Here is a 26,777-nt window from a genome sequence, read left to right as displayed (position 1 = left end):
GCAGATATATAAAAGAGAATAAACTGTTAGTTCCTGTAACAACATAAATTCAAAAGAATTCTTCAACTGAAAACCTACTAAATTAGAGAATGCAGAGGTATTAAAGAAACCCATTTGTCTATTTCTATCATTACAAATGATATGGCATATTCAAGTCTATTCCAGTCAGAAAGGATGTGACCTTCTGTCTCACACCTTGAGCAAGTATACCATTTTGGGGGACACTGGGTAAAGGGCACTGGGTAATGACATCCCACGACCTTCCCTTCTTCTAGTCATATTCCATGTAGGAGTTGGAATCATCTCTATCCTTGAAAATGCCTGCCAGATGCAGACCTAAATGTCAACTAGACTGAAGAATGCCTTTCCAAATTTTGATGGGATGAGGCACGCACATCTCCTCTACCTCTATAGTTAGCTTACTCTCAGGATGCACAGAAGTAAATATTTAAGTATCAAAACATTTTAGTGGAAAATTATTTTAGCTATTAGCAAATACTGTTATCGAGTACACTATCAAGTAATTAGCTCCAACATAAGCAAGTCTGTAGAATGAAAACATAGAACAGATCCCCCCTTGTGACGGGGGGATCCTTGGGTGGTATTCTTGAAACAATTTTTGGTAACCCTGAACAGGAGTTGGAAAGCATGCAGGAGACACAGCAATAGGAATATACTGGCCTGAACATTCCAAGGGTATTCAAAATTCTCAAAAATTGTTGTAACCAACCAAAAGGGAAAAGGGAAGGTGAAAGAGTGAGAGAAGGTATCCCCCCCTGTCTTTCCCATAGATTGGGTGCAATTATTAATCAGTTCTGAAAGATACTGACCGAGGTACAGGCCTGACAGAAATGCTACATACAAGTATCAGCTCAGACTCATGACCGTCGATGATATCTTATCATAAGTCATTATCACACAATACAACAACATGAGAACATACACCCCTCTCCCAGAGATGATAAACAGTGCCACAGGGATTACATAGAGTAAACACGGGTTTACAAACCAGAGCCATGTGACCAAACACAACATCATTATGACCAGCCACTGTTTCAATAACATTATAGATGCTTATAACAACTTTGTTTTAACACACTTGGGTCAAACTTGTCGTTATCACAACCCTTCGAGCCCCACGTTGGGCGCCAAAAAGGACTGACGTGGTTTAGCCCCAGCCGGTAGCTGGGTGCCACGCACCACTCACTCACCCCTCCCCCGGCGGGATGGGGAGGAGAACGGAAAAACAACGGCAAAGCCTCGAGGGTTGGGATAAGGGCAGTTTACTGGGACAGCAAGGGAGAGGGAAACAATCAACAGCAGTGCTGATAACAGATATTCACAATGGGTGATAACAAAGAACAATTTACCGATCCGACAACCGACCGGACGCTCAGCCTGTCCCAGAGCCACCGCACCCGCCCCTGCCCGACTGGCCCCCTTTTATGGTGAGCATGACGTCACATGGTATGGAATAGCCCCCGGCCAGCTTGGCTCACCTGTCCTGGCTCCTTGTGAAATTAACTCTGTCCTTGCCAGAACCAGGACAATACAGTATCCATACTATCGACAAGAATTTCACTGTGGTTTAGTGATTTTACTTTGGACAAGCTTTATCGAGTCTGTATAAATGCCCATTAGGAGCTGGAGCACATGAGGAATGCTATTCCCGGTGCTATTCAAGTGCATCTTACGAGTTAACTCAAAGGAATGTAACTTCTGCCTTTCAAGATAGCTCTGTGACGAAAACTAAAGGGGAGTGGGAATGATCAGAAGAAGATTCATTTCAAAAATTGCACTGATGGATCTAATCTAAAATGCTAATGTAGTTACACCTTTTATGTAAGCAGAAACTTACAAGAGCTAAATATATAATATATATAAATAGATGCAGTATCAGCCATAGTTAGGCGTCTGAGCAGGCAGTGGAAATTATGAGGTAGAAGGGAGTAAGTTATAGGAATAGAATTTGATCTAATCCACTAAAGAGAAATACAAGCAAGTTGGGCATAGATTCTTAGTAATTCATGTATTCACTTAAGCTAAAACGTCCTCTGATCCTGAGTACCAGAAATCATAATTCTCTTAATTAGGAACAATTTTGAGAGAAAAGTCTTTGTAATTTTTTGATTCTAGTAAAGAAGTCAGTGATATGTCATAGCCCTGAACACACTGTTCTAACTCATTTACTCAGTTTACCTCATTGGACTTACTCTCAACTTCCAATTTCCAAGTTCCAAAACATCAATCGCAAAACAGCTGCGTATCCAAAATACCACCCGTTTAGATGTCTCTTTTCAGAGTCCACCATCATTAACAGAAAATACTTAAACACAAAGAAAATGAAACCAGAAAAGGTAGAATACACCCCCCCCCCTTCCCATTTTAATTAAGGGAACTGATACAAAAAATTATCCCATACTCTAGATTGAGGAATAAAACCCAAAATAATAAAACACCCCCGCCCACCACACAACGCCTATCTGTTGAATGCTTGGTGCATTCAAACACTATTTCGTGAGCTCGTGTAAAGTACCAGTGTAGGGCAAGAGAGAAATAGAAACTCAATATCTAGATGTGCAATCACAAAGTTGATTATATAGAGATGAGATTGTGAATGTTACCCTTTCTGCCCCCTTCTGCCTATTCATATTCAATTAATTTTATTCTTACAAAACTATAGCTTCTAAGAATAAATGTAACTCATGAATAAAACAAGACATAGTGGTAGATTGTAACACACTAGACAATAATCCTCTGCCTTCTTCATACTAAAATTGTTGCAAGTAAAATTAATTTTACTAGAAAAGAATCTTGTAAATAAAGGAAACAACTACTTGAGCTGTGCAAATTATTTCGAGTTCTGAAAATTATTTCAAGTTCAGATCTAAAAATCTTCCTTTTCCACTCGGCTATGGTTCAAGGTTTGGTATATTAACAAATTCTTACACTTGTTTATACTAATCATTTTTCTTGCCCCTTTCAAGAGCTGGAATGTGGAAATCCTGGGTCTTAATAACTACCATACAACAAAGTAGTAAGATCTTTTTATCTTAGTCCACAAGATCTGAATATCAAGAGTTCACAAGCCCACTTGTGCCATACCACTATAGAGCTTAATATACACGAACAGCCAAAGGAAATATATGGACAGAAAAAAAGCAGGAAGTCACATTGTGCAGGTTTACTCCCAATATGCTTATTCATTCCATCTGCCCATCCTCAACAATATCAGCTCAGTTTCTAATACACACAGCTGCTGGTTTAACTTTTGCCTTTCCTCTCTCCCTTTTTGATGAACAATTTTCATGAATAATCATACTTTCTATTATCTGGATTTGGTGATAGGCAGGAACCAGGCAATTTAAAAAATTGTTGCAAGAAATACATGCAACTATGTTAAATCTAATATAAAAAATAATAAATATAACTAATTCTGTAATAATACAGAAGTGCATAGATGTATAAGTTATTCTTCAGGTTTTGGTTGATTCTGCTGTTCATGATATATGAAAACTGTATGCTCCCCAAGAAGCATCAAATAGCAACAGCTGGTTTATCTTATGCATTATAGGTCCCTCACCTTTCAAGACCATAAAGAACAACATTATTAAGTAAGTTTGTCCTGGCTCAAAACTTGTAAGTGGTGCAGTGGGTTTTTTCTGATTAATTTTCAAAAGAATGTAGGAAGTATTCATTTCCTTTATCCATTTAGCTTTAAATAATCACAGAATTATTTCATTTTAATATTTTTCAACATGAAGTAACAGAAAATAAATGTAAAACTATATGCCAAAAATCAACTGCTGTAAGAACACACCAAATAAAAAGTGTGCAGTTTCATGTGACATCAGACCTTTAAAGAGAACAAATTTATTTTTTGTATTTCTTTCAACTCAGCTTGCATTTTCTTGTTTTTAAAACTGACAGAACTGGAAATAGAACACATCCTCTAATATGAAAGAAAAACATTTCATAATATTAGCTTAATGTTTAGTTCACCATTAAATTGGCTTCCAATAATGCATTGTTACCTTTGTAGTTAACCTTGAAACCAATTGAGCCCACACTTTCATCTGTTTGAAGGTGCAACCACATCTGATTGCTCATGCTCACAATTAAGTCTGGTACAAAGCTCCCAGTTAACCTATAGAAAAAAATAATAAATCCGTAAAGCCATTAAGTATTAACTAACTAGCTTTTTTTATTATTATTTTTTGTAAGGAATCTAAATAACTATTAAGTATTTTTTTTATAGTTTTTGTTTTTAAATTCATTATATCAGGTCACACCAAATTAGTTATCTACTGGCTGGTTAGCCAATACAGCTTTCAAGGTTCCAGTGACTGTAGAGTTGATAGTAGTCTATAAACACAAGCAACTACTGCTTGTGTCGTACTGAAATATTTCGTCTCATTTTCAGTTGCTGGTCCAGAAAGACATGCATTTCCACTCATCTTGAACCTTATTTAGCAGTCCTGTGTGCATGACTCAGATATATGCAGTCATATCAAATAGCACAGAAGCCCACAATGAGGCATATTTATGCTTCAAAAAAAGTATTTTTCTGGTATACAGTTACCCACTTTGGAAAACATGTGCTGCATATTTAGAAGGAAGTCATTTTTCTTAAATAGCAATACTATGATGAAGGTCCAAGTGTTCTCTGCACTCTCTCACCTCCTGTCTTCACCTCTACCACAGCAATGGAAGAATGTGCTTAACAGACTCGGCTAACGTTCATTCCTTCATTAACAAAAATACCAGCTGTCAGAACTTTAAAGCTACCTACTGTTACAGGATGTTGATTAATTAGAAAGAACTAAACTTGGTGTTTCTTTTTATCTTTTTTTCATTTTTCATATTGTTTGCAAAAATTTGGAAGTCAATACTATCTTAAATGTTCATTCTGTTTGTTGAATGAAATAGTGTGATAGCAAAAAGGAAATGTTGTGAAAGCTGTAGTTTTATGTTATATTGATTTCTTTTTTCCCCAAATTTTATCTCAAATTTGGTAAGAGTTCATCAGCTAAAACAGAATGGTGGAAAGTACCAAAACATTTTCCATTTTTGTAAAATGGATCAGAAGCACAAGACTGTATAATAGTGAAAACAGCTAGCTTGGGTTTTTGCAGTTCTAACCATTCTTTAAAGCTAGCTGAAACTTCAAGTGGACTATTTTAAATATATTTTGCAGTTAATTTTAGTTCTCCCCTCTGGTCTTTTTTAGCTTGTTTCTGTATGAAATACTTGCTGTGGGAGAAATTCATGTCTATTTCCCACATCTGTGTTCACAGATGGAGCTACTACAAAGACTCTTGCCAGAATTGAACAAGTAAATGCCTGGCCAAAATAATGTACTAACTGCTCATTCCCGCACTAAGGGAAAGTGTTTTCAGTGAGTTCAGTCTTTGCCAAATTAATAGATTAACAGGATGTTCCTCAGAAACAACACTGATGTAATGGCTAACAGAGTTTTGTTATTGTCACTGGTGACTGACAGTACATTGTGGGAATATTAAGGCCATTGGGACATTTGTTTTGTCAGAGACAATAATTTCTATGATAAATAGACATCCAAATTTTTATCATTTATATTTTCTGGACTAAATTATGAATATATTTTTTAAAAGTTCACACAGTTTTCAGAAAGAATATTTTTCAATTAAATAGTACATGAGGAAAAAATACCATTTGAAAAATAATTTTTGAAAATAAGAATCAATCAACAGAACACAGAAATCACTTGTTGCTCTTTTTTAAGTGCTTAGGGATCCCTGTACAGTATTTGGGAAGACTTTGGGGCACAGAGCAATAAGATCCAGAAAAAAACAGCATTATGTGAAGGAAGCTATTAAAGATAATAATGAAATTCTGCAGTTATGAATTATTCTTTCTTTCCTCCTGGGATTTATGAGACTCCCTCTACCCTGGATTCATTACCTAGATTCCTTTCCTGGAAGTAGGTTCTTATACTTTCCCTTTCAAAAGCCGAGCAGTGAACACTGTCGACAGCAGACATGGATAGATGTGATTATGATGCCTCCCTTTTTATTAAACAGTTTAATGGTTACGGCACTCAGCAGGGTGTTTTCCACCTCTTCCTCTACGACTGCAGAACTACCCTCCACATACTAGTGACATACATTCTGCGGAGACAGTACACTGAAGACTAGGTTAGGGGATATTCAGAATATTGCGACACTCTCCATCTGCTGAAGACAATTGGTAATGTAGTAGATTGGATCCATGTGCACCCAACACAGCAAGCATACTAAAATAACAAGCATTAGTTTCATGCCTTAAGCGCTGGATTTTCCAAATGTGTGTTACAGGAACCAGTGCCCAGAGGCATATTACGTTAAGAGTTCACCTCCAGCAACTGTCAGACCAAGCTGCTGAAAGAAGACTTCCAAACATCCTGAAAAAGCGCTGTGACTGATGTATGAAGGAGGACTCACCATTTCTTTTCCTTCTTCCCCTCTATCCCTCGGTAATAAAACTCAACACTGCTCCATCTTGCAAAGATCTTAGTTCCTTAGGAAAGCGCTAAGAATGCCTTCATATTCGTCATCTTGTCAAACACAGCAAAAACGTATTCCATTCAGATTTGAGTTCACTTAGGTGCTAGGCTCCCTAGCCTGGAGCAGTCTGTCATGTTACTGGGCGCACGTGTACAGACACAGAATTAGGCACCCAGGGAAACTTAATGGCAAGTACTGAAATGGTTTCGGAGTTTTGCTACTTCTGTGATTAGCACCAGCAGAACAGGAATTATCAGGACTCCAATTCTCAACTGAGGAAGCATAATTCTATCTAAATGCCACTTAAATTTTTTTTTGTTTTGTTTTGTTTTGTTATGAACCTTCCTATCTAGCCATGCTCAGTAAAACTGGTGGATTAAACACTTGCATAGGTTTCCTGATTTGATAAATTGGAAGATAAATGTTTTCACATCACTTATACATAAACTAGATGTGGTCAAACCAATATTCTTCTGCAATTTGCTGGAGGAAGGATAGTTATTTTAAAATTTAAAATCCAAAATTAAACCATAGAATAGCTGATTTATTTGCTATGCATCATATCTCAGACAAAGTCTGCATGGCTCACAGAAGAAAAGATTTAGAAGTTTTTTACAGTACTCAATTATGTTCCATCTTCCACGTAATTTTTTTTAAATATTTTAATCATAACAACTTTGACATTGATACTTCTGATCACAGAATAATCAGTGATCATTCCACTGGTAAACAAAAATAATGTATGTGTGGCTGATTATACAATATTATTTAATATTAAAACCTGAGAAATTGAGGGAATTTTTGCTTTTCCAGGATCCCCACAGTAACAACTCTTATTTACCTAGTTATTTACAGAACAGATTCTCGTATGTTAACACTTGACAATTCTAATTAACTCTTTTATTAAAGAAAATGACTCAGAATTCCTTCATATTCGTGACAAGTTTAATCCTGTAATTTCATCATTTCTCCCCCACAGAGGTCTCATCATCAGACATACTTTTGTAAAATACTAACATCTTTAATGAAATAAAATCTGGACAGAATGCTCTTCCACATTACTCAACATTTTAAATATCATTGTACTGTGCCTCAATGTGTTACTGTAATTCAGGTGCCAATGAAAAACAATACTTTAATTACCCGTTAATCAGACCTAGTGAATTGGTACTTAATAAATGCTCTTTCCACATTAGAGGACAGTCAATATAGTTTAGGAATCTAAGAATATCTGAAATTGAATTCCAGCATTATCAGAAATATATATTGAAGGCTTGGTACTGTTACTGTTTAAAATAGAAATTACAGTACTTCCCCACTTAAAGTATTATTAGTAACAATTAGCACATCTGCAATCCACTGAAGAAACTTTGCATTATCCTAAAGTAATTACACCTGAAATACCTGGCCAAATGCCGGTCTCCTCATTGAACAGAAGGGATAGAAAGATTACAACAACAATTGAAAATAGAAGGTCAGATAGCCTATCCTCTGCAGGATAAATCTAAGGGAGAATTCATGATGAAAATCTACCAATACTGAAACAACTGTATTTTTTGCTCAAAGTTTTGCAATTAATAATATTAATTAAATTAGGAAAGAAAAAAGGTGAACATTGGGTTTAGGGTGTTTAAACCAAACAAATTCTTGTTATCATTCATGATGAATAACGGAAAGCTACAATATATAAAAATAGTATGGATACATTTCCATTAAATAAAATGCAGGGAATACCATTCTAAGGAATCCTAATTTTGCTATTCTTTTGGGGTTTGGGGGGGGTGTTATTAAATACATTGTATACTAAACATTTATCACATCTGCTTCAGTTCTGATCTGTGTTTTGATTTTGTGACTCATTTGAACTAATGATAATGTAAAGTACTTTCTAGAGACGGCCAGTTTATTTAATAACAAGAGTTAAATATTATTTGGCCTTTTCCAAAAATCTTTTCTAAATAGCAGTCAGTCCCTTATGGGTAAAATATGGCTTCTAAGCAATAAAAAGCACTTTTGCTATTTTTTTGATAAAATTGAGTCAGATTTGAAAAAAAAATAAATACAATATATTTTAAGGGCCCTTCACTTCTCCTACAAAATATTGAATTATTTACTCAGAATGTAATTGGAGCTACATAAAATGACTGGCTACGTGTAATATCTAATTACAGTGTTCTGTATATTTCCAAATGGCTGGGGAATAAGCAGAATCGTTGGATTATACTGCTGTCTACAAAATTGTAAAAATTAAGGAATAAGATTCTGAATTTGTCTTCTTGAGATTGTTGTTATTATTATAAAACCAGTTATTGTCACAAATTTAATATCTGAGAAATCTGGATTCTGAAGTTAATCAATGGTTGTTAAGTGTGTGTACAGATATATATCTGGGCTCACGCATGCCAGAAGAATGCTAATGGATGATAAAAATCTCATTTAATACTTGGTGCTGTCTGATTTGTAATCATATCATCTGGTTTAGGTAATATCCTACTCAGATTTTCTTCACTATACTAACTAATTTTTTGAGTTATCTACAGTAGTCAATAAGCACTTCACAGTCAAGATCTTATGGGACACCTTTTGTGTCCTAAACTTGCTAGGAGACTGTAAAAGTTTGTATATAAGTCATCCATTTATATATTTTTAATTATGTTCTTACACATTTTTAATTTGAGAACTCACTTATAAAGGGAGCACAACAGCCCCTAAAAATTTATGTTTGCACGTGAATGTAGAGACTATGCCTTTTAAAATTTCTGATTTTAGTTTTTCTTTTTCTTTTCTGTTGTCTAGCTCATCTTTCTGACTTCAGAACAGTAAACATATAACGATGTATTCAAACTGTCACCTTCAGTAATTTTAGAAGCTCAGTAAGATTAGTTTTTGTTGAGATTTACCTGATTCTAATCATTATTTACTCTCATCAAAAAACAAATTAGTGATATTCTGTAATGCATACAAATTGTAAACGCAAAAGACTTACACTTGAAGCACAGTTTTAGGATCACCCACTTCTCCTCCATCACCAATTGTCAGTGTGTCATAGCCAATCTCTAGATCAAATTCTTCAAAATTTATCTGAATAACCTAGGAAATAAAATAAGTAAATATATCTTAGAAATAAAGAAACATACCTGAAAGACGTAATGAAGCTTTTCAGCAGTGTAAATAAAAGAGATTTTTCAATTAATAATTACATGTAACTCTAGCATATTTTACATTAAATTTTTGCAATTAATCCAACAGGTTTGGTTCATGAAATATGAATTATAACTTTTAGGGTTCATCACTCTGCTGACCTCCTCAAAGCACTGTCATTTCACTTACTCATGTAGTTGTTACATGTTTAATACAGCTCTCGATAATTGCATTACATTTTGATTAAGATATACGCAAAGGGCAACATAACTAATTGCACTTCGTGCAACACAATTGTCTTCAAATAACAACTGAATAATTGTACTTCACTGAGTAAATGCAATGAAGGTGAAGAACATAATTTACTCCTGACATCTATAATCTGGCTCAAGTAGGATAAAGCTGGATCAAAGGTAAAAGTCATTTTCTTCTTTCATGAACCTGAATAAAATGCAACTATCAGAAGCATGGGCTTTTTTTATATCCTGTAGTTTAAATTGCAGTATGCATACTTACCGCTGAAGGATAAAACTTTCAGCTCATTTTAAGGATACAATGAATTTTTCACTTCGAGAAAAATTCAATATTATTATTAGAAAAGAAAATAAAGCATATGGTTTCCACCCATGTATCAATCATGCTAACTATGTCTTTAAGAAAACAATGTAAGTTCCTCAAATTTTCACATAGATAAAAATTACAGGATACTTATGCGTAGGAATTTTAAATACTTGTGTCTGTAATAAATTGTTTTTATCGTTATAATTGAGAACTGAGTGTGTTTGTGTTTAAAGTTGTGAATGTATTAATATCATGTCCTTGAAAGCTCATGTTACTTTGTTACACTTGGGTTCTAGTAATTGTTTGAAGAAAGCCATGTTTCTATGAACAAAAGCCAGCACAGACAATTTGGAGAAACTTATGTATGTTGAAAGGATTGTGAATTGTTCTGAAGGCAGGAGAAATACTTCTCTTTACAAGTGTAAGGACACTGAGGAACAGTCAGTTTGGCATATTCATATACACAAGCATGTATATGTGTGCATTATACCCCAGGGAATACAGTCAAGTACAGACTGAAGAGGGCCCAGATGGAGAGGACATGGAAAATTGTGTAAGCAAGTAGCTGATTTGCTCTACTTGTCGGAGTAAGGCAGATAAAACCACATGTAAATCTTAATCTTCTTAGTGTAAAAAAAATATTCTGGATAATTTGTGTTGTTCTAGCCATAAAATTTGTAGGCCTACACATAAGAATTTAAACTGAAATCCATAACTAGATTTTAGGCTGACAAATATTTCATTCACTGTTAACAAAAAAAAAAAAAAAAAGTATCTTCATTTTTGGTCCACACTTAAATTGTGTGCAATTAGCTGTGCAGTTACATCAGGACAGGACAAAAACCTGGGAGCTTCTGGGCAAATAATATTAGTATTGAATTCAAGTTGAAAGTATCTTTCACTTATTAACAGTAAAATACATTTTGCAATAATATCAATACTTAAGTGCTATCGCATAGAAAAATTTATATTTGTAATAACAAGAAATCAAAGATGTTCAGAAAAAATGCGGTTAGTTCATCCATCTAAATCCTAATCCTGTTTTCAATTAAACACAAGAAGAAATCTAATCTTATTATATATTTCTTGGTAAGTGCAACAGTAATATTTTTTTTAATTAATATCCTTCCAGATATTTTATATTAATTGAGTACCACTAAACTGATATAAAACATAGGTCTTTTTATAGTTGAAGTACTTGTCTCTATAAGCAGTGTCAGAAAGTTGAAACAGCTTTTCTTTAACACAATCAACAATATCCCACGCTATGTGTACTTCATCGCAGAGGAGAGGATAGAGATTAAGGAAAATATAAGTTCCTCTGCAAGTGTTTCGAGATATATTTTTTTTAATTAGAACTGTCCAGAAAGAAAATACATGTCTTCACCCATATGATTAAGGTTGAAAATATTTTCTTAATTTCACTGGAGAAATGTAAGATCTTTCCATTATTTTTTAACAACTCTCACAAATAAAAGAAAGGCCATGAAAAATATGGGAATATTCAGGAATACAATGGAACATGAAAAAAAATCTTTTTTTTTTTTATTATTCAAATCACAAGCTTCTTGAATCTTTCCACTAGTCTCTAGTGAATCCCCAAACAACTGATGATTCTGTTGTGAACTATCAGGTTATTGGCTACTCTAGTGTAATCTCTCATTCTTATGCAATCTGAAATTCTTTTCTGAGATAAAGAAAGCTTTTTCATTTTTAATCAAAATAAATATTCATGTAAAAAAAAAGTTTACTATTTGGTTTTTCTGCATTAATATTTTTCAGAGAAGCATATTTTATTAAAAGATTTCTGTCCCACTCTCTTTGTAACTCACAACTGTGATGATTGATAATGGGAAAGGTAGGACTTTGAAAAGTGTACTTGTATAAAGCCACAGATAGATAGATTAGTCTATATCTGTCTTGTATCATATTCTGTGAAACAGACAAATTTTTAAGACAAGAAGTAGCAATTAAGTCATTAATAACTTTCATAATTTAAGAAAATATTAAAAAATAAAATGTAGTAACTGGCTAAATTTGGAATGTTAATGTGATAATCTTATTTTTGTAGTTATTAGTACTGTGATTTCTCCTTAAAAGTTTCTGTATCAACAGAAATTAGAAATGCTGCAACTTGGTACAAAACTACCAGTAGTAAAAAAAACCCAGAAAAAAACAGAAACAGAAACCACCAAATAGGATCACATTTTAGATATAGGAAAATGTCAAATATTAATGCTTGAGCCAGTAAATCATTTTGTGTACCATGCATACCTCTGCTGGAAAGGGTTTAGAAACAGCTACCACTAACTACTCTAAACACGTTGTAGTACAAATGAAATATTCAATAACTCCAGATCATTAAAGGGTAAGCAAGCAACTGTACGTAACCTACTAACAAACAACACATTTCAACTTAGGTTTAACATACCACACTTGAGCTGATTTACAGTACGATCTTCGGATCTGGCAAAGTAAACTTGCCATTAATTTGGCAAGGGTAGACTTAGATTGGGCGTCAGGAAGAAATTCCTCACTGTGAGGTTGGTGAGGCACTGGAACAGGTTGCCCAGAGAAGTTGTGGATGCCCCCTCCCTGGAAGTGTTCAAGACCAGGTTGGATGGGGCTTTGGGCAACCTGGTCTAGTGGAGGGTGTCCCTGCCCATGGCAGGGGGTTGGAACTAGATGATCTTTGAGGTCCCTTCCAACCCAAACCATTCTATGATGATTCTATGAAGTATGCTTGCCCATTGAAACTTTAAGACATCTAATTTTAAGGGCATTTGCACAAATGGAACAAGAGTAACATAAAGCAACAGCAGAGCTGTCAATATACAACATGCAAGAGACAGTAAGCTCATTTACTACATATGTAGTGCACAAGCATTTATGTGTTGCAACTGTGAAAAACAGCTCTGTATATTTTTTGGAAATTCAACCTGTGCTATTTATCTTTGACATGCACAGTACAAAATGTACAATACAAAATGTACTTGAAATCTTTGCAAATATGCCTGAATGGCAAGAAAATAAGCACTCTTAGTGATATTTTCAGAGTCCTTGTTTTACAAGGTCAGATTTAATTTTATCAGACCCAAAGACGGCTGGATTTGGCAGTGTTCATTATATTGATTACTCCCTTTAGAATACTGAAAAGGCGTTTTGATGATAACAGCTTTTCAAATTTAGTGTGCTGGAACCTTTCAAAATAAAACCTGAGATTTAGGTAAGATGAGTAAATAACTAAAGACTTTGTAATAAACTTGCCAAAAATTCTGCTTTTACCAGTCATCTAACATTTTGCCTTTTTTTGTTTTTCTGAAAAGCTGTAAATGGCAGTCCAAAGGTAAGTGGCATCCTTGAGTCAGTTTAACATTAGAGTAAATCCTCAAGGTAATTCTACATTTTAATCTGCTACTGTTTGTAAGAATAAACACCAGGGAAAACTGTGCTGATTTATTATTATATTCTACATATTTTTCAACCAGATTAGCATTACTAAATTGTGCTCTTGATCTGGTTAGTAGACGCACAGTAATCAGAAGGACAGAGAGAGAGGTATTCTTGATCTGTAAATTCAAGTAAAGTGTTTAGTTTTCCAGAGCAAGATATAAGCATCATTACACAGAATCACAGATTGGTACGGGTTTGAAGGGACTTCTGAAGATCATCTAGTCCAACCCCCCTGCTAGAGCAGGATCACCTTGAGCAGGTTGCACAGGATCGTGCCCAGGCAGGTTTTGAATGTCTCCCGAGAAGGAGACTCCACAACCCCTCTGCGCAGCCTGTTCCAGTGCTCAGTCACCCTCAAAGTGAAGACCTTTTTTCTCATATTCAGGTGGAACTTCCTGTGTTTAAATTGATCCATATAAACAGTGACCATGTTTAAAATGTATTTGTGTATTTATGCTCCACCCCACAACCTCATTTAAAACTGGGAAAGGGAGGCAGGGCGGGGGAGGAAGGAAATGCTGAGGGACCACAAAATATTTTCAGATGGTCAGGTATACTTTCTGGGAACAATACTATGAACAAAAATATTTCACCAGAATCTGAACTACAAGATTCTGCATAGGAGGATGATACTATCAAAAGTGGGTTCTGGAAGGCTGGCACAAGAGGGAAATTTCAAAGATGTAGCATTCCACTTTACCACCATAGTCATGATCTATCATTTCACACTTTATAAGTCAACTAATGATGTCAGATATGTATCTGTATGGCTTCAGAACTGAGAAGAATATCTTTACTTAAAATCAAGCACTATAATAATTACTATTCTCTTCTTTTTAAGAAACAGCTATGCAGTAGTCCCTGAAACTTTATACCTTTATAGTAGCTTTTGTGATGTATCCAGCAGGAAGCAGACCACTATAACTATTCTGATACGGACTAATCATGTATTGATTTTTGTTTCAGAGGATATTATTAAACATGTCCCTAGACACTATTGTCAGAAGAAAGGAATGTTTTCTTTCCTCTTCCTCCATATACACACATATATAAACAACAAATTTATTTATAATAAAATATGTTGAGCTGTGCACTCCTTATTGACGAAAATAAATACAGAAGTAGCTAAAAGGAAGGCAATTGTCTTTCTGTATTCTGGTCTGCTTTTGCTATTTATAAACCCAGAAGCAATAAACAACTTATAATTGCTGAATTCAATTAAATTTATAAACCCAGAAACAAAGAGACAAAAAAAGACAGTAATACTAATGATTCTTATCCAAATTATACAGGAAAAAAAAGAAGTCCTATTTGAAAAATAACCTTCTGAAAATTATGGTGGTGTACTTTGGTGTCTAATAATTTTGCAAGCACTTTTCCAAAAGAAGAAATGGGAGCAGAGATCTAATTTCTAACAAATTTCAGTAGACGTACCTCTTTTCTGTGCCTGGAATATATCCTTTGGAACCCACTCCTTGGGCAAAACCAAGTCTGTTATCCAGCTCAGAAGTAACACAGGAGAAGGCTTTATTGAAAAGTTAATGGCTAACTTGAGAACTTCCTACAACTCTTCAGAGAGAGAACATGCTTAGGAGGATGTGTTCCAGACAGCAATTGTTCCAGACAATTGTTCAATATGACTGTGTGTCTAGTTCCTGATAGGACTAGCTCCCCAAAGATTTTTCAAGGAAAGTAATGTTCCAGGTAAAGTATTCAACTTTTTAAAATTTCAAAACACACAAAGCAGAATGGTGTGTAACAGAAGCAAGTCTATGACTTCAGAACTGCTTTTGAAGGGGAAGTGTAAAGATTTAAAGTTGTATGTATTTCCATACGTGCATCTGTTATCCTAAAACTTCCAATGCAAATGTAACTCTAAAAATATTTTTGGATGTGTAGTAATGTTTTCACTCCATAAAATGTGACATTTTACCAGTAAAATAACAATGAAGAAGTTTCCAAAGATTTTATGAATCTTTTCTCCTCAGAAGAGTACTTAAAAATTAAGCTAAGATATAACTTAAATGAACTATATTTTAGATAATATTAACAGTAAGGAAAAAAAAAAAAAAACCTTTAATTGAAACATTCTGCCAAGAATGCAATATTACTGCATACCATTTTGCTGCACATTGAGTATAATTCAATGATTCAAAATATCCAAGAACTGCTAGCAGTTGTGTAGCATAACAATACTTTAATTGGCTCTTTGGTAGTCACCTATTACATGAACAAAACACAACCCAAAATGAAACAGCCTAGGTATTAAGCATTCCTGTCCTTTCAAATTTAAATTAATATTTGAGTATCAGAGGGGACGAGAAAAGGGGGAGAAGGGGAAGAAAAGGAGAGAGAAAACTTGCAAATTTATAGAATATTGTAGAAAAAAAGCAGGTGACACACAAAGCTGTAAGACAGTTCCAGGAGATAAATGATCACTACCTGAACTGGAAAGTTCCTTCTATATTGTTGAGTCCATTTGTTGGCAATAGGATTCATCATACTTAACTGTAGACATCTACAGTGCAAACATCTCTATTTGATGTAGGCTTCTTCATAACCAGTGAATAAAACCATGTCTAGAGTGTAATCTACTTCATTAAAAGGTAGATAACACACACTAGATCAAGTGCAGCTTAGAAGCACCTATTTCTCTTCCTTGACTATAAAGTGAGACCAGGCATTTATATATGAATGTCTACACTGTGGACATCTAAAATGGAATTCACTCACATAAATATATTAAAGTAGTACCATCTGAGATGCTGTAAAGCAGCCAAAAGATCCACACAAACTTGGCAGACACAGGATCTTCAGGAGAACTGTGCTCTTTTGGGAAGGCTGCTGAAGACCAGATGGAGTTATCTGGAGTATTTTATGTCAGTGGTTGCCAGTAATCTCAGTCCTACAGATCGCAGTTGATTTCTGCTTTGCAGAGTCATTGGTAAACACATCGTGTAATTTCTTTCATGCAGCTCTTTAAAAGGGATTTTTGGTTTGTTCTGGTTTGTTTTTTTAATCTCCAATACTAATACTAAATGTCACTTAATTTTCCATAGAGGCTAATCCTGCAATCAGTTATTTATAAAGGTCATTTAGAATTATTTATTTTGCGGCCACAATAATTGAAAAGAAGTCTATAGTCCTTCCCTATCCTGAGAACAAATACTATTGGAAAGTCTTAAAATGGAAGGACAGCACATTAAAATGAGAGCATGAAGAGATTACATTTTTATTTTTCATGTTACAGTTTTCTGTTTGCATAGAAGTATGACCTGTATTGTGTTGGCTTGCAGTCACAAGAAGAGTTTCTGAGATGGATTCATCAGAGGAATACAATCTCAATATTTAAGCAACCTCTGCAGCCCCAATAAAAAGAAGTATTCTACCAAAAAAAAAAAAGTTTACTTGTAAATAAGTACAAATAAATAAATAATTAAAAAAATACACAATTTAATTCAACTATCAATATAGCATCCACAAAGGGAAATAAAGGAGTGCAAATAAATCATTAAGCAAACATATTGGCACTTTTTTTTTAAGCTAGTGTGTTTATCATGTTCCCAACAATACAAATCATTATATAACTTTTATCTTGTGAAACAGAACATTGTGTTGTGAGTTGGTGGGTTTTTTTTACTTCTAAGCAATTATTTCAGATTGAATTTTGCCATATTTTCTCACATCAAGTATCTTAACCTTTGCAAACAAGTCTCATTACACCTCTAAAAGTCACTAGTGGTTGTACATGAAATTAAAATAATTTCACTCATTTTTATTAAGCTACTAGAAAAGAAGATAAAATTTTTAATCTAGACGCTGAAGGAAATGACTGGTTAGTAACTAATTTTAACATGGTACGGGAATGGCATTTGTACCTAGAAGACAGCAAGAGAGGGAAAGGTCGGACTTAGAAATTCTGGCCAACTGTCTAGTGCCAGAGCATCTATTATTGATCTACAAAGATATTTATTTCTGAAAAAAAAAAAATATCAAAAAACCCATGGTATGAATGATCCAAACATAGTAGGAACAGCAAGATATGCACCTCACTGAAACATATCCACAAAATAGCTACTTTCATCAGTTTTTACTGTTAACTCTGGAAAAAAACCACACCTATAGACTGCTAATAATGTGATGCCCACCCTTTGTGCATCAATCAGAAGGAATTTTCTGGTTGCCTTCTTCACTGGTGGAAGTGAAACTAGGCAAGGAGAAGAAAATACATCCTGTTTTGTATCTGTGTGTCCTCACATGCCCTCAGTATGGTTAATTGCTTTTCTGCTGAGGATGTCTGACTCCTTCCCAGCAAGTAAATGATGTGCATTTATATCTGATGGTATAAGCTAACGAAAGGCTGCTGTCTGATTGATATGCTTTACCTCCATAATTTTCCATAGAGTTACAGGTCCCTCCATCAAAATAATTGTGTTATTATATATTTGATTATAGAAGAATAGTTTCAGTAGGAAAATATATTGAATCCATCATTTATTATAAGACTGAGGTATAATTTTATTTAAATTATTTATACTGAGGTATAATTTTATTTAACATTAATACTACCATGGAGAGCTAATCCTGGAAGCCATTTTCAGGAACATTAAGGACAAGGAAATCATCAGGAGTAGTCAGCATGGCTTCATCAAGGGGAAGTCATGCTTGACCAACTTTGATTAACTTCTATGATGAAATGATTAGTCTGGTAGATGAAAGGAGAGCAGTGGATATTGTCTACCTGGACTTCATGCAGGCCTTTGACATTGTCTCCCCTAAGACATTCATAGAAAAGATGATGAAGTATGGGCTGGGTGTACAGTGAGGTGGATTGAAAATTGGATGAAAATCTGGGCCCAGAGGGTGATGATCAGCAGCACAAAGTCTAGTAGGAGGCCAGTAATTGGTGGTGTATCCCAGGGGCCAACACTGGGACAAGTCCTGTTTAACATCTTCATTGGTGATCTGAATGACGGGGCAGAGTGTACCCTCAGCAAGTTTGCTACAACACCAAAGCAGGAGCAGTGGCTAATATGCTGCCATCCAGAGGGACCTCAACAGGCTGGAGAAATGGACCAACAGGAACCTCAGGTTCAACAAGAGGAAGTGCAAAGTCCAGCCCCTGGGGAGGAACAACCCCATGCACCAGTATATGCTGGGACCACCCAACTGGAAAGCAGCTTTGCAGAAGTGTACCTGGGGATCCTGGTGGACACCAGGCTGAACATGAGGCAACAATGTGCCCTTGCTGCACAGAAGGAGAAGAGTATCCTCAGCTGCATGAGAAAAAGTATTGCCATAAGGTCAAGGGACGTGATCCTTACCTTCTGCTCAGCCGTGGTGAGACACATCTGGATGTGTTATCCAATACTCCCCAGTACAAGAGAGACTTGGAAAAACTAGACAGAGTATAAGAAAGGGCTGCAAAAATGATTAAGGAACTCAAGCATCTCTCCTGTGAGGAAACACTGAGAAAGCTGGGACTGTTCAGCCTAGAGAAGAGAAAGCTCACGGAAGATGTTATCGATGGATATAAATACCAGAAGGGAGGGTGCAAAGAGGATGGAGACAGGCTCTTTTCACTAATGAGTCAGGATCAGAGGCAATGGGCACAAACTGAAACACATGAGGTTCCATCTGAACATCAGGAAACAGTATTTTACTGTGAGGGTGACTGAGCACTGTCACAGGTTGACCAGAGCAGTTATGGAGTCTCCCTCCTTGGAGATATTAAAGAGCCATTTGGACATGGTTCTGGGCAAACATCTCTAAGTGTTCCTACTTGAGCAAGGGGGTTGGACAAGAGGTCCCTTCCAATCTCAACCATTCTGTGATTCTGTGAAAATTGAATCACCTAAAAATTAGGCATCTGCTCAAAAATGATCACTTACTACCTTCACAGCTAGTGCTTTTCTACAGATAAGCTATTTGGAGAGAAATTAATCTTGCCTACTTTGGATATTTCTCTTAGGATAAATAATTAATCAGTACATTAAGATTTGTACCTCTAGCGAAACCAATATCTCTTCATTAACTGGAGAGAGAGTTTAAAATAAAATCCTACCAACTCTGGCAATTAACCTTCTGTTGACTAAAGTTAGATGACACTGATCTACATAAAGTTCCTCTCTTCCATAAAATTGTCCCTCCATTTCTTCTTTACTGCAGTTGTGAAAAAGACAGGGATGACTGTATTGAGAATAACTTGTTAATTATTTCCTATTACATCTAGATGAAAACAACTCCCTGCCTGGAAAGTATTTGATATAATAGCATGAGGAATGAATGAGAGGAATGGTAGATTTTAGAGAAAGTTGAGAGAAGATGCAATCAATGATGACCTATTGGCTATAGAAACACATGGCTATGTGGTTAAAAATAAATGTATATCCACATTAGGAGTTGGACATAGCCAGCCTAAGATCAAATTTGTTTTCTTAGGCTGCAAAAATTCAGAATGGTAACAAGGACAGCTGTAAACAAAAAGGAGAAAATAGTTTTGATATATCTCTAAACATTAATATTCAACAAAAAGTTGTATACCAGATATTAAAATGCTAATAAATTGACATTTACAAAAGCCAATAAAGCAAGTTTCGTTTGTGAGGGGTTTTTTTTAAAGACATGCATAAATATTGAATTAAGCATAAAATCTTTAAAATATATATTCATTGAGTACTTTATAAATATAGGGACTAATCATAGAATCATAGAATGGTTTGGGTTGGAAGGGACCTTTAAAGATCTTCTAGTTCCAACCCTCCCTGCCACGGGCAGGGACATCTTTCACTACATCAGGTTTTCAAAGCCCCATCCAACTTGACCTTGAACACTTCCAATGATGGGATATCCACAGCTTCTCTGGGCAATGTGTCCTCAGCCCCCTCATCATAAAAAATTTCTTCCTTATAGAGAATCTAAATCTACCCTCTTTCATTTTAACTGTTTAACTGTTACCCTTTGTCCTATCACTACAGACCCTGGTAAAAGGTCTTTCTCCATCTTTCTTATAATCCCCCTTTATATGATGAAAGGTGGCAATAAGGTCTCCCTGGAGCCTTCTCACTCCAGGCTGAACAACCCCAACTCTCTCAACCTTTCTTCACAGAAGAGGTGTTTCAGCCCTCTGATCATTTTTGTGGCCCTCCTCTGGATCCACTCTAACAGGTCCATTGACATCTGTGGGCTTTCTCACAAAAGCATGTAAATGATTGATGAGGTTTAAGACTAGTTCCAAAACACAATACAAATGCATTTCCCAACTTTGAAGCTGTGATCCATAAAATCATAGGTAGATGTCACTTAACCCCTAAGGCATTTAAACTCACAACATAGGTCTGGTTTTGACCTGTGTATTCACCACATGTACTGAGGCTATGAGGCAATATATGAGAACATTTGGGATTCTTTTTCTCAGTTACGTCATTTTTACAGTGGCAACGCACAATACCTTCCCATTCAGCTGATGAGACAACCGTTAATATTCTGAACTCCTAACTCTGGTTCCTCCTCTCTAATCTAGTCTTTTGACTATATTTCATATGTCTTAGAAAAACATTCTCCAATGTTACTTTGAGAAAATTATGGATTAATGTCACTCCCAGATAAGCATAAGTTTGAACAGCAATAAGAGCTATAAACGTTCTAGTCTTTTTCTTTCTCCTAACAGAGGGATTTGTACTTTCTATTAATAGGAGGGTTTTTTTCAAGAATATTTGTTATATTTGGAATTCATTTCCTCACTGATTTTTAGTGGTATTTGAGCACTTAATGTTATGTCTCTTTGATAATATAGATCTTAAGGTTGAAAGGTTTTATAGCAATTCAGTAAAGCTTCTGATGTTATGAAGGAGGTAAGATGTACTTCATTAATAAAATCATCCAGTAAATAATAAATAAAAAGAGCTGAAACTAAAAGATCATTTGACAGAGTTAGTAGCAAAAGCATATTACAGTTAAGACTCAAATCTAAGAATATTTCTAAAGAAAGCAAAAGTAAACTTAAACCATTGTATTTAAATTAATTTTAAATACATAATGTTCCACGAGTTCAGTTTTCTACTTTTTCAAAAGCTATTTTTGTAGTAAAACCCATCAGTTCATTTTATTACTTTCCAAGAAGATGTGTTAGGGAAACCCTAAAACTTTTTGTGCCCTTTTACTCTAAAGACTTAAAAAAAAAAAAAAAAAAAAATCATAGAAAGGGAGACAATGATGCTCCAGATAGCCTAAAAAAAGTCTGACTTGGTGAGACCACTATGAACAAATAGTAATAGGTATATGAGGGACAAAAATCAGCCAATCTATAAAAAAAATCTTGATCATCCTTCCTTCATAAAACTAAGTTTACTCTCAGAGTTGAAAATAAAAAATCATTGTTCTTAAATAGCAAGAGGACTGCAATCTTAGGAAGGGCTGAGGACTTCGATTTAACTTGCCCTTGCTTCTGTTCTTTCATTCAGTAGTAGGCCAAAAACTATATCCTTGCATGCAGCACAGAAGTCTGCCCTTTTTCATCCCACTGAGGGTAAGCAGTTTGTTCCAGAAGAAAACAGAGAGGTCACTAACTGCTGTCAGCCTAACCTGATGAGCAGCTACGTGGCCTAAAGGGGATGGAAACACAGGAGTGGTATCAGTGACTTCAGTCTCAGTGGATGTTCCTGCAAGCATCACCTTCAGTTTGCATTATGAATGTGTATTGGGTTTACATGACAAGGTTTTGGTAGCAGGGAGGGGCTGCAGGGGTGGCTTCTGTGAGAACTGATCAGGAGCTGCCCCCATGTTGGACAGAGCAAGTTCCAGGTGGCTCCAAGACAGACCCGCTGCTGGCCAAAGCAGAGCCCATCAGTGACAGTGGTAGCGTTTATGGGATAACATATTTAAGAAAGGGTAAAAAATGCTGCGAAACAGCAGCTGAGGGAGAAGACTGGGAAGATGTGAGAGAAACAACTCTGCAGACACCAAGGACAGTGAAGAAGGAAGGAGAGGAGGTGTTCAGGATGACAGAGCAGAAATTCCCCTGCAGCCTGTGCAGAAGACCATGGTGAGGCAAGTTGTCCCCCTGCAGCCCATGGAGGTCCACAGCGGAGCAGATATCCACACTGCAGCCCATGGAAGACAACATTCCAGAGGTGGATGTGCCGTGAGGGAAACTGACACCAAGAACAGCCCACAGTGGAGCAGGTTTTCTGGCAGGACCTGTGACCCTGTGAGGGACTCACACTGGAGCAGTCTGTTCCTGAAGGACTGCACCCCATGAGAAGGACCCATGCTGGAGCAGTTTGTGAAGAACTGCCACCTGTGGGAGGGACCCAACGCTGGAGCAGGGGAGCAGTGTGAGGAGGAAGGAGTGGCAGAGACCAAGTGTTATGGACTGACCACAACCCCCGTTGCCTGTCCTCCCTGCATTGCTCGGGGGAAAGAGGTAGAGATGTCGGGAGAGAAGTTTAGTCTGGGAAGAAAGGAGGAGTGGAGGGAAGGTGTTGGTTTAGATTTGTTCTTATTTCTCATTATCCTATTCTGATTTGATCAGCAATAAATTAAATAAATTTACCCATGTCAAGTCTGTTTTGCAAATGACAGTAACTGTGATCTCCCTGTTCTTATCTTGACCCGTGAGATTTTTCATCGTATTTTCTCCTCCTGTCCTGTTGAGGGGGAATGCTAGAGCAGCCTGGTGGGCACTTGGCAGCCAGTCAAGGTTAACCCACCACAGAATGGTACCATGAACCTTTAAAGGAGTCACTTCATAGAGAACAAACAAAAAAACAAACTACCAGCAGCTCCATTTCCCAGTCGAATATCAGAAAAGGGTATATATTGAACAGAACAATTTACTATAAACATCACTCACAAGAGCAACCAAGTGAACTCAACTGTGGAGGAAAGTGACAAGTCTCTGTGCCAAAAATTCATCAAACAAAAGAGACTGAAACATATCAATTGCTCACAGTGCAAGCACTGGATACTTTCTATCAAAGTCTCTGGGTCATATGCATGTCTTTTAAAAAGTTCTAGCTTGTGTGGGCATATTCATCATGACTACAAATAAGAAAATATGTTTGCAATCAAAAACCAATTTTAGGAATTTATAGAAAGTCAAACAGAACTAAAACTCAGATTCAGCCTTTAATTCTATCTAAAGTTTTAATCAAAGGTGGAGTTAATACCTGAAATTCAGGTTATGGCTAGAATCTAAAATTGCTGATGGCTGAAGTAGAAGTAATTATCATAGAATGATAGAATTATAGGTTGGTTTGTGTTAGAAGGGACTTCAAAGATCATCTAGTTCCAATCCCCCTGCCATGGGTGGGGACACCCTCCACTAGAACAGGTTGCCCAAAGCCCCATCCTTGAACAAGGCCAAGTGGCCTTGAATACTTCCAGGGAGGGGGCATACACAACTTCTCTGGGCAACCTGTGCCAGTGCCTCACCACCCTCATGGGGAAGAATTTCCTCCTTATATCTAACCTGAATCTACCCTCCTTCAGCTTAAAACCATTACCCTTTGTCCTATCACTACAGGCCCTTGTAAACAGTCCCTGTCCAGATTTCCTCTAGGCCCTTTCAGGTATTGGAAGGCTGCTAGAAGGTGTCCCCAGAGCCTTCCCTTCTGCAGGCTGAACAAGCCCAACTCTCTCAGCCTGTCCTCATAGCAGAGGTGCTCCAGCCTGTTGTACTGCTCCACTCGTGCTGCAGTTATTGCAATAGGCACAACATCTCACTCATTCCCTATGGGTAGATCACCTTTCCAGAGTGTGGAACATTGCTCCTATAGTCACAGAAATGGCAGGAAAATATTTAGTGAGATAAAATCTACAATAATTAAGAAAATGGACCTGTCCTCCTTTCATAATGAAAGTGTATTTAAGTAAAACTACAGGACAGGAGGACAAGTCATTTATCCCTCTGCAACTCCTTTTTTTTCCTCCACATCTATTCTACTATTTTTCTCCAATACTTAACCCAAAGCACATGCATGTACCACCTTACTCCAAATTCTCTCATTCAACAATTGATTCTATTCCCTCACTGCTGAACCAGCTAACTTCCTGTCTCAGAACTAGCTGGTTTCCCTTCTATGCTCTTACTCTGTTGAGACAATCTCCCCTCCCTTCACAGGTATTTCTAAGGCTTTTTTTAAACTGCAGTATATACGTCACTCAGATTTTCTAACTGGATCAAAATGTTCATGAACAATGTAGAAGAAGTGTAGCTAACACCGCAAAGAAATTGAATGTGTTCTGAACAGAACTGAAAAATTTTACATTTTCTAGTTTCTAGTATAGAATAAAAGTACATTATCTCCTATTGATAAACACAGTACCAGCATTTTTAATCTGCATGGATGAAAAACAGGATTATGATTAAAATATATAGTCAAGAATGAACTTAAGTGTGATCATATTTTTTAATCATGTCACTGACTGTAACACTCACAGTACATCTTCACACTAGGTTTAGGAAAAGCCAAGTTTGAGACATTTGCTTGTAAAAAGAGCTGCAGTGTAGTTTGTTCCAACAGGCCTGACCAAAACAGACTTCATGAAATGAGTGCTTGCGTTCATGCTGAAGCACCCAGTCTGCTTGAGATTTATACTGCTAATGTGAATAAATAAGGATGGCAACTCAGTTTAGGCTTAACAGCAAGCTTAGGGTATGTTCCACTGACAGTTTTGACATGGTTAATGAAATAACGCAGCTGTTGTAAATTAAATGTAAACACTCCGCTTTTTGCTGAATTTGTTTTGCTTATTTTTGGCTTGGCCTAAAAAGCACAAAAACTCAGAAAAGAAAAGATGAAATTTTTGCAGGAGGAAAACAGCAACATCATGACATAAGGAAGGAGGAAGGGAAGAATGGAATATAAAAAGAATAATAAAAAAAGAATATCTTAATATAGAGTGATTAAATGAGAACCATATTTAATATCAATTCAGTAACAGTGGCAAATTATTCTCTCAGTAAACTTCTTCAGACTTATAGAAAAGTCATGTGAGGAGTTTCCCAGATATTTTGACTTATTTCAACAATCTCTCAGAAAGTAAAAGACTACAGCAGTTGGAAACAGATTTCATAAATTTTTGGTAGGCTATGCCATTACAACGAAATTCAGATTATAGATTTCCTAACAGATATTTGACATCCACAAAAAAAAAAAACCTTAGCAAAAATAATAACGGAAGAAAAAAACCAACCCAACAACCAAAACCAGCCAAAACCCAACTATCTCCCAACCCTCAGACATAAATCATTGATTTCAAAATTATTTCAAAAGGCAATAGATAGAAAGATAAGAAGGTGAACACTGGCAAACTTTTGAAACCTATATTCTAAAGAACACATTCTAAAGAATACTTTATAAAGAATACATTTGTGTGGGTAGTAAAAACACTTTTATGTTTGAAATATACTGAATGTAAAATTTAGAATATGATGGTGACAAACAAAAAATAACAGGTAATAATGTAAAATTTCTTTTTTAAAAAATTCTTGTCATTTAAAACTAACAGAAACAAGACCTAGTTTTCTGATCCATCTAAATTTAACAATGAGCTTATATATTTAATTTCTCCTTACAACTTTGGTAAACAGCTTGGTCTTTTTTCTTAAACGAACCCTTTTGCTTATTTTTCTCCTTCTTAATGTATGGTGGTGAATGATATGTGGTGTGAATATGGGTGAGATCTGTCAGAAAGGCTGTCATTCTAGCACTGACGTTTTCCACAGTGTTTCTGTCACCGCGGATTAGAAAAAAATCAGCAAGTATAATTCATAAGACTTGAACTCTGGTTAACTTTAGCCCTAATTCTGATTTCACTCATATTTTAGCCTGTTGTTAAATTTAAACTGATCATTTTGTAGCCCATCCTTTTGAAGGGCAAAATCAAGAGTCACAATTGCAATTTCTTATCCAACATGCTATTTAAGCACACATGAACTAGGTTTTAATGTAGCCCAGCAAATAGCATTTTTGCCATTACTAGTAAACAAACCACAGGATTTGTACTGACCTGACAATGAGCATCTCAGCATTATTTGGCTTTCTCCTGGCCTGAACTGGTTTTAGCATGCTTATACAATCATAACAATTATCT

General features: G+C 36.0%; 1 protein-coding gene across 1 annotated transcript in view; it reads right to left on the bottom strand.

Moving 5' to 3' along the window:
* The window catches only part of CSMD3 (CUB and Sushi multiple domains 3), a 721,079-nt gene that overhangs the window by 368,692 nt on the left and 325,610 nt on the right, over nt 1-26,777 (bottom strand). Inside the window, exons 12-13 of the mRNA XM_054816701.1 lie at nt 9,511-9,614; nt 4,035-4,147 (exon numbers count right to left, since the gene is read on the bottom strand). Coding sequence (XP_054672676.1) covers nt 4,035-4,147; nt 9,511-9,614 — 217 coding nt within the window. The remainder of the gene's footprint in view (nt 1-4,034; nt 4,148-9,510; nt 9,615-26,777) is intronic.

The sequence above is a fragment of the Grus americana genome, chromosome 2 (assembly GCF_028858705.1).
Source record: "Grus americana isolate bGruAme1 chromosome 2, bGruAme1.mat, whole genome shotgun sequence".
Lineage (NCBI taxonomy): Eukaryota > Metazoa > Chordata > Aves > Gruiformes > Gruidae > Grus > Grus americana.
This window is presented reverse-complemented; position numbering and strand designations above follow the sequence as displayed.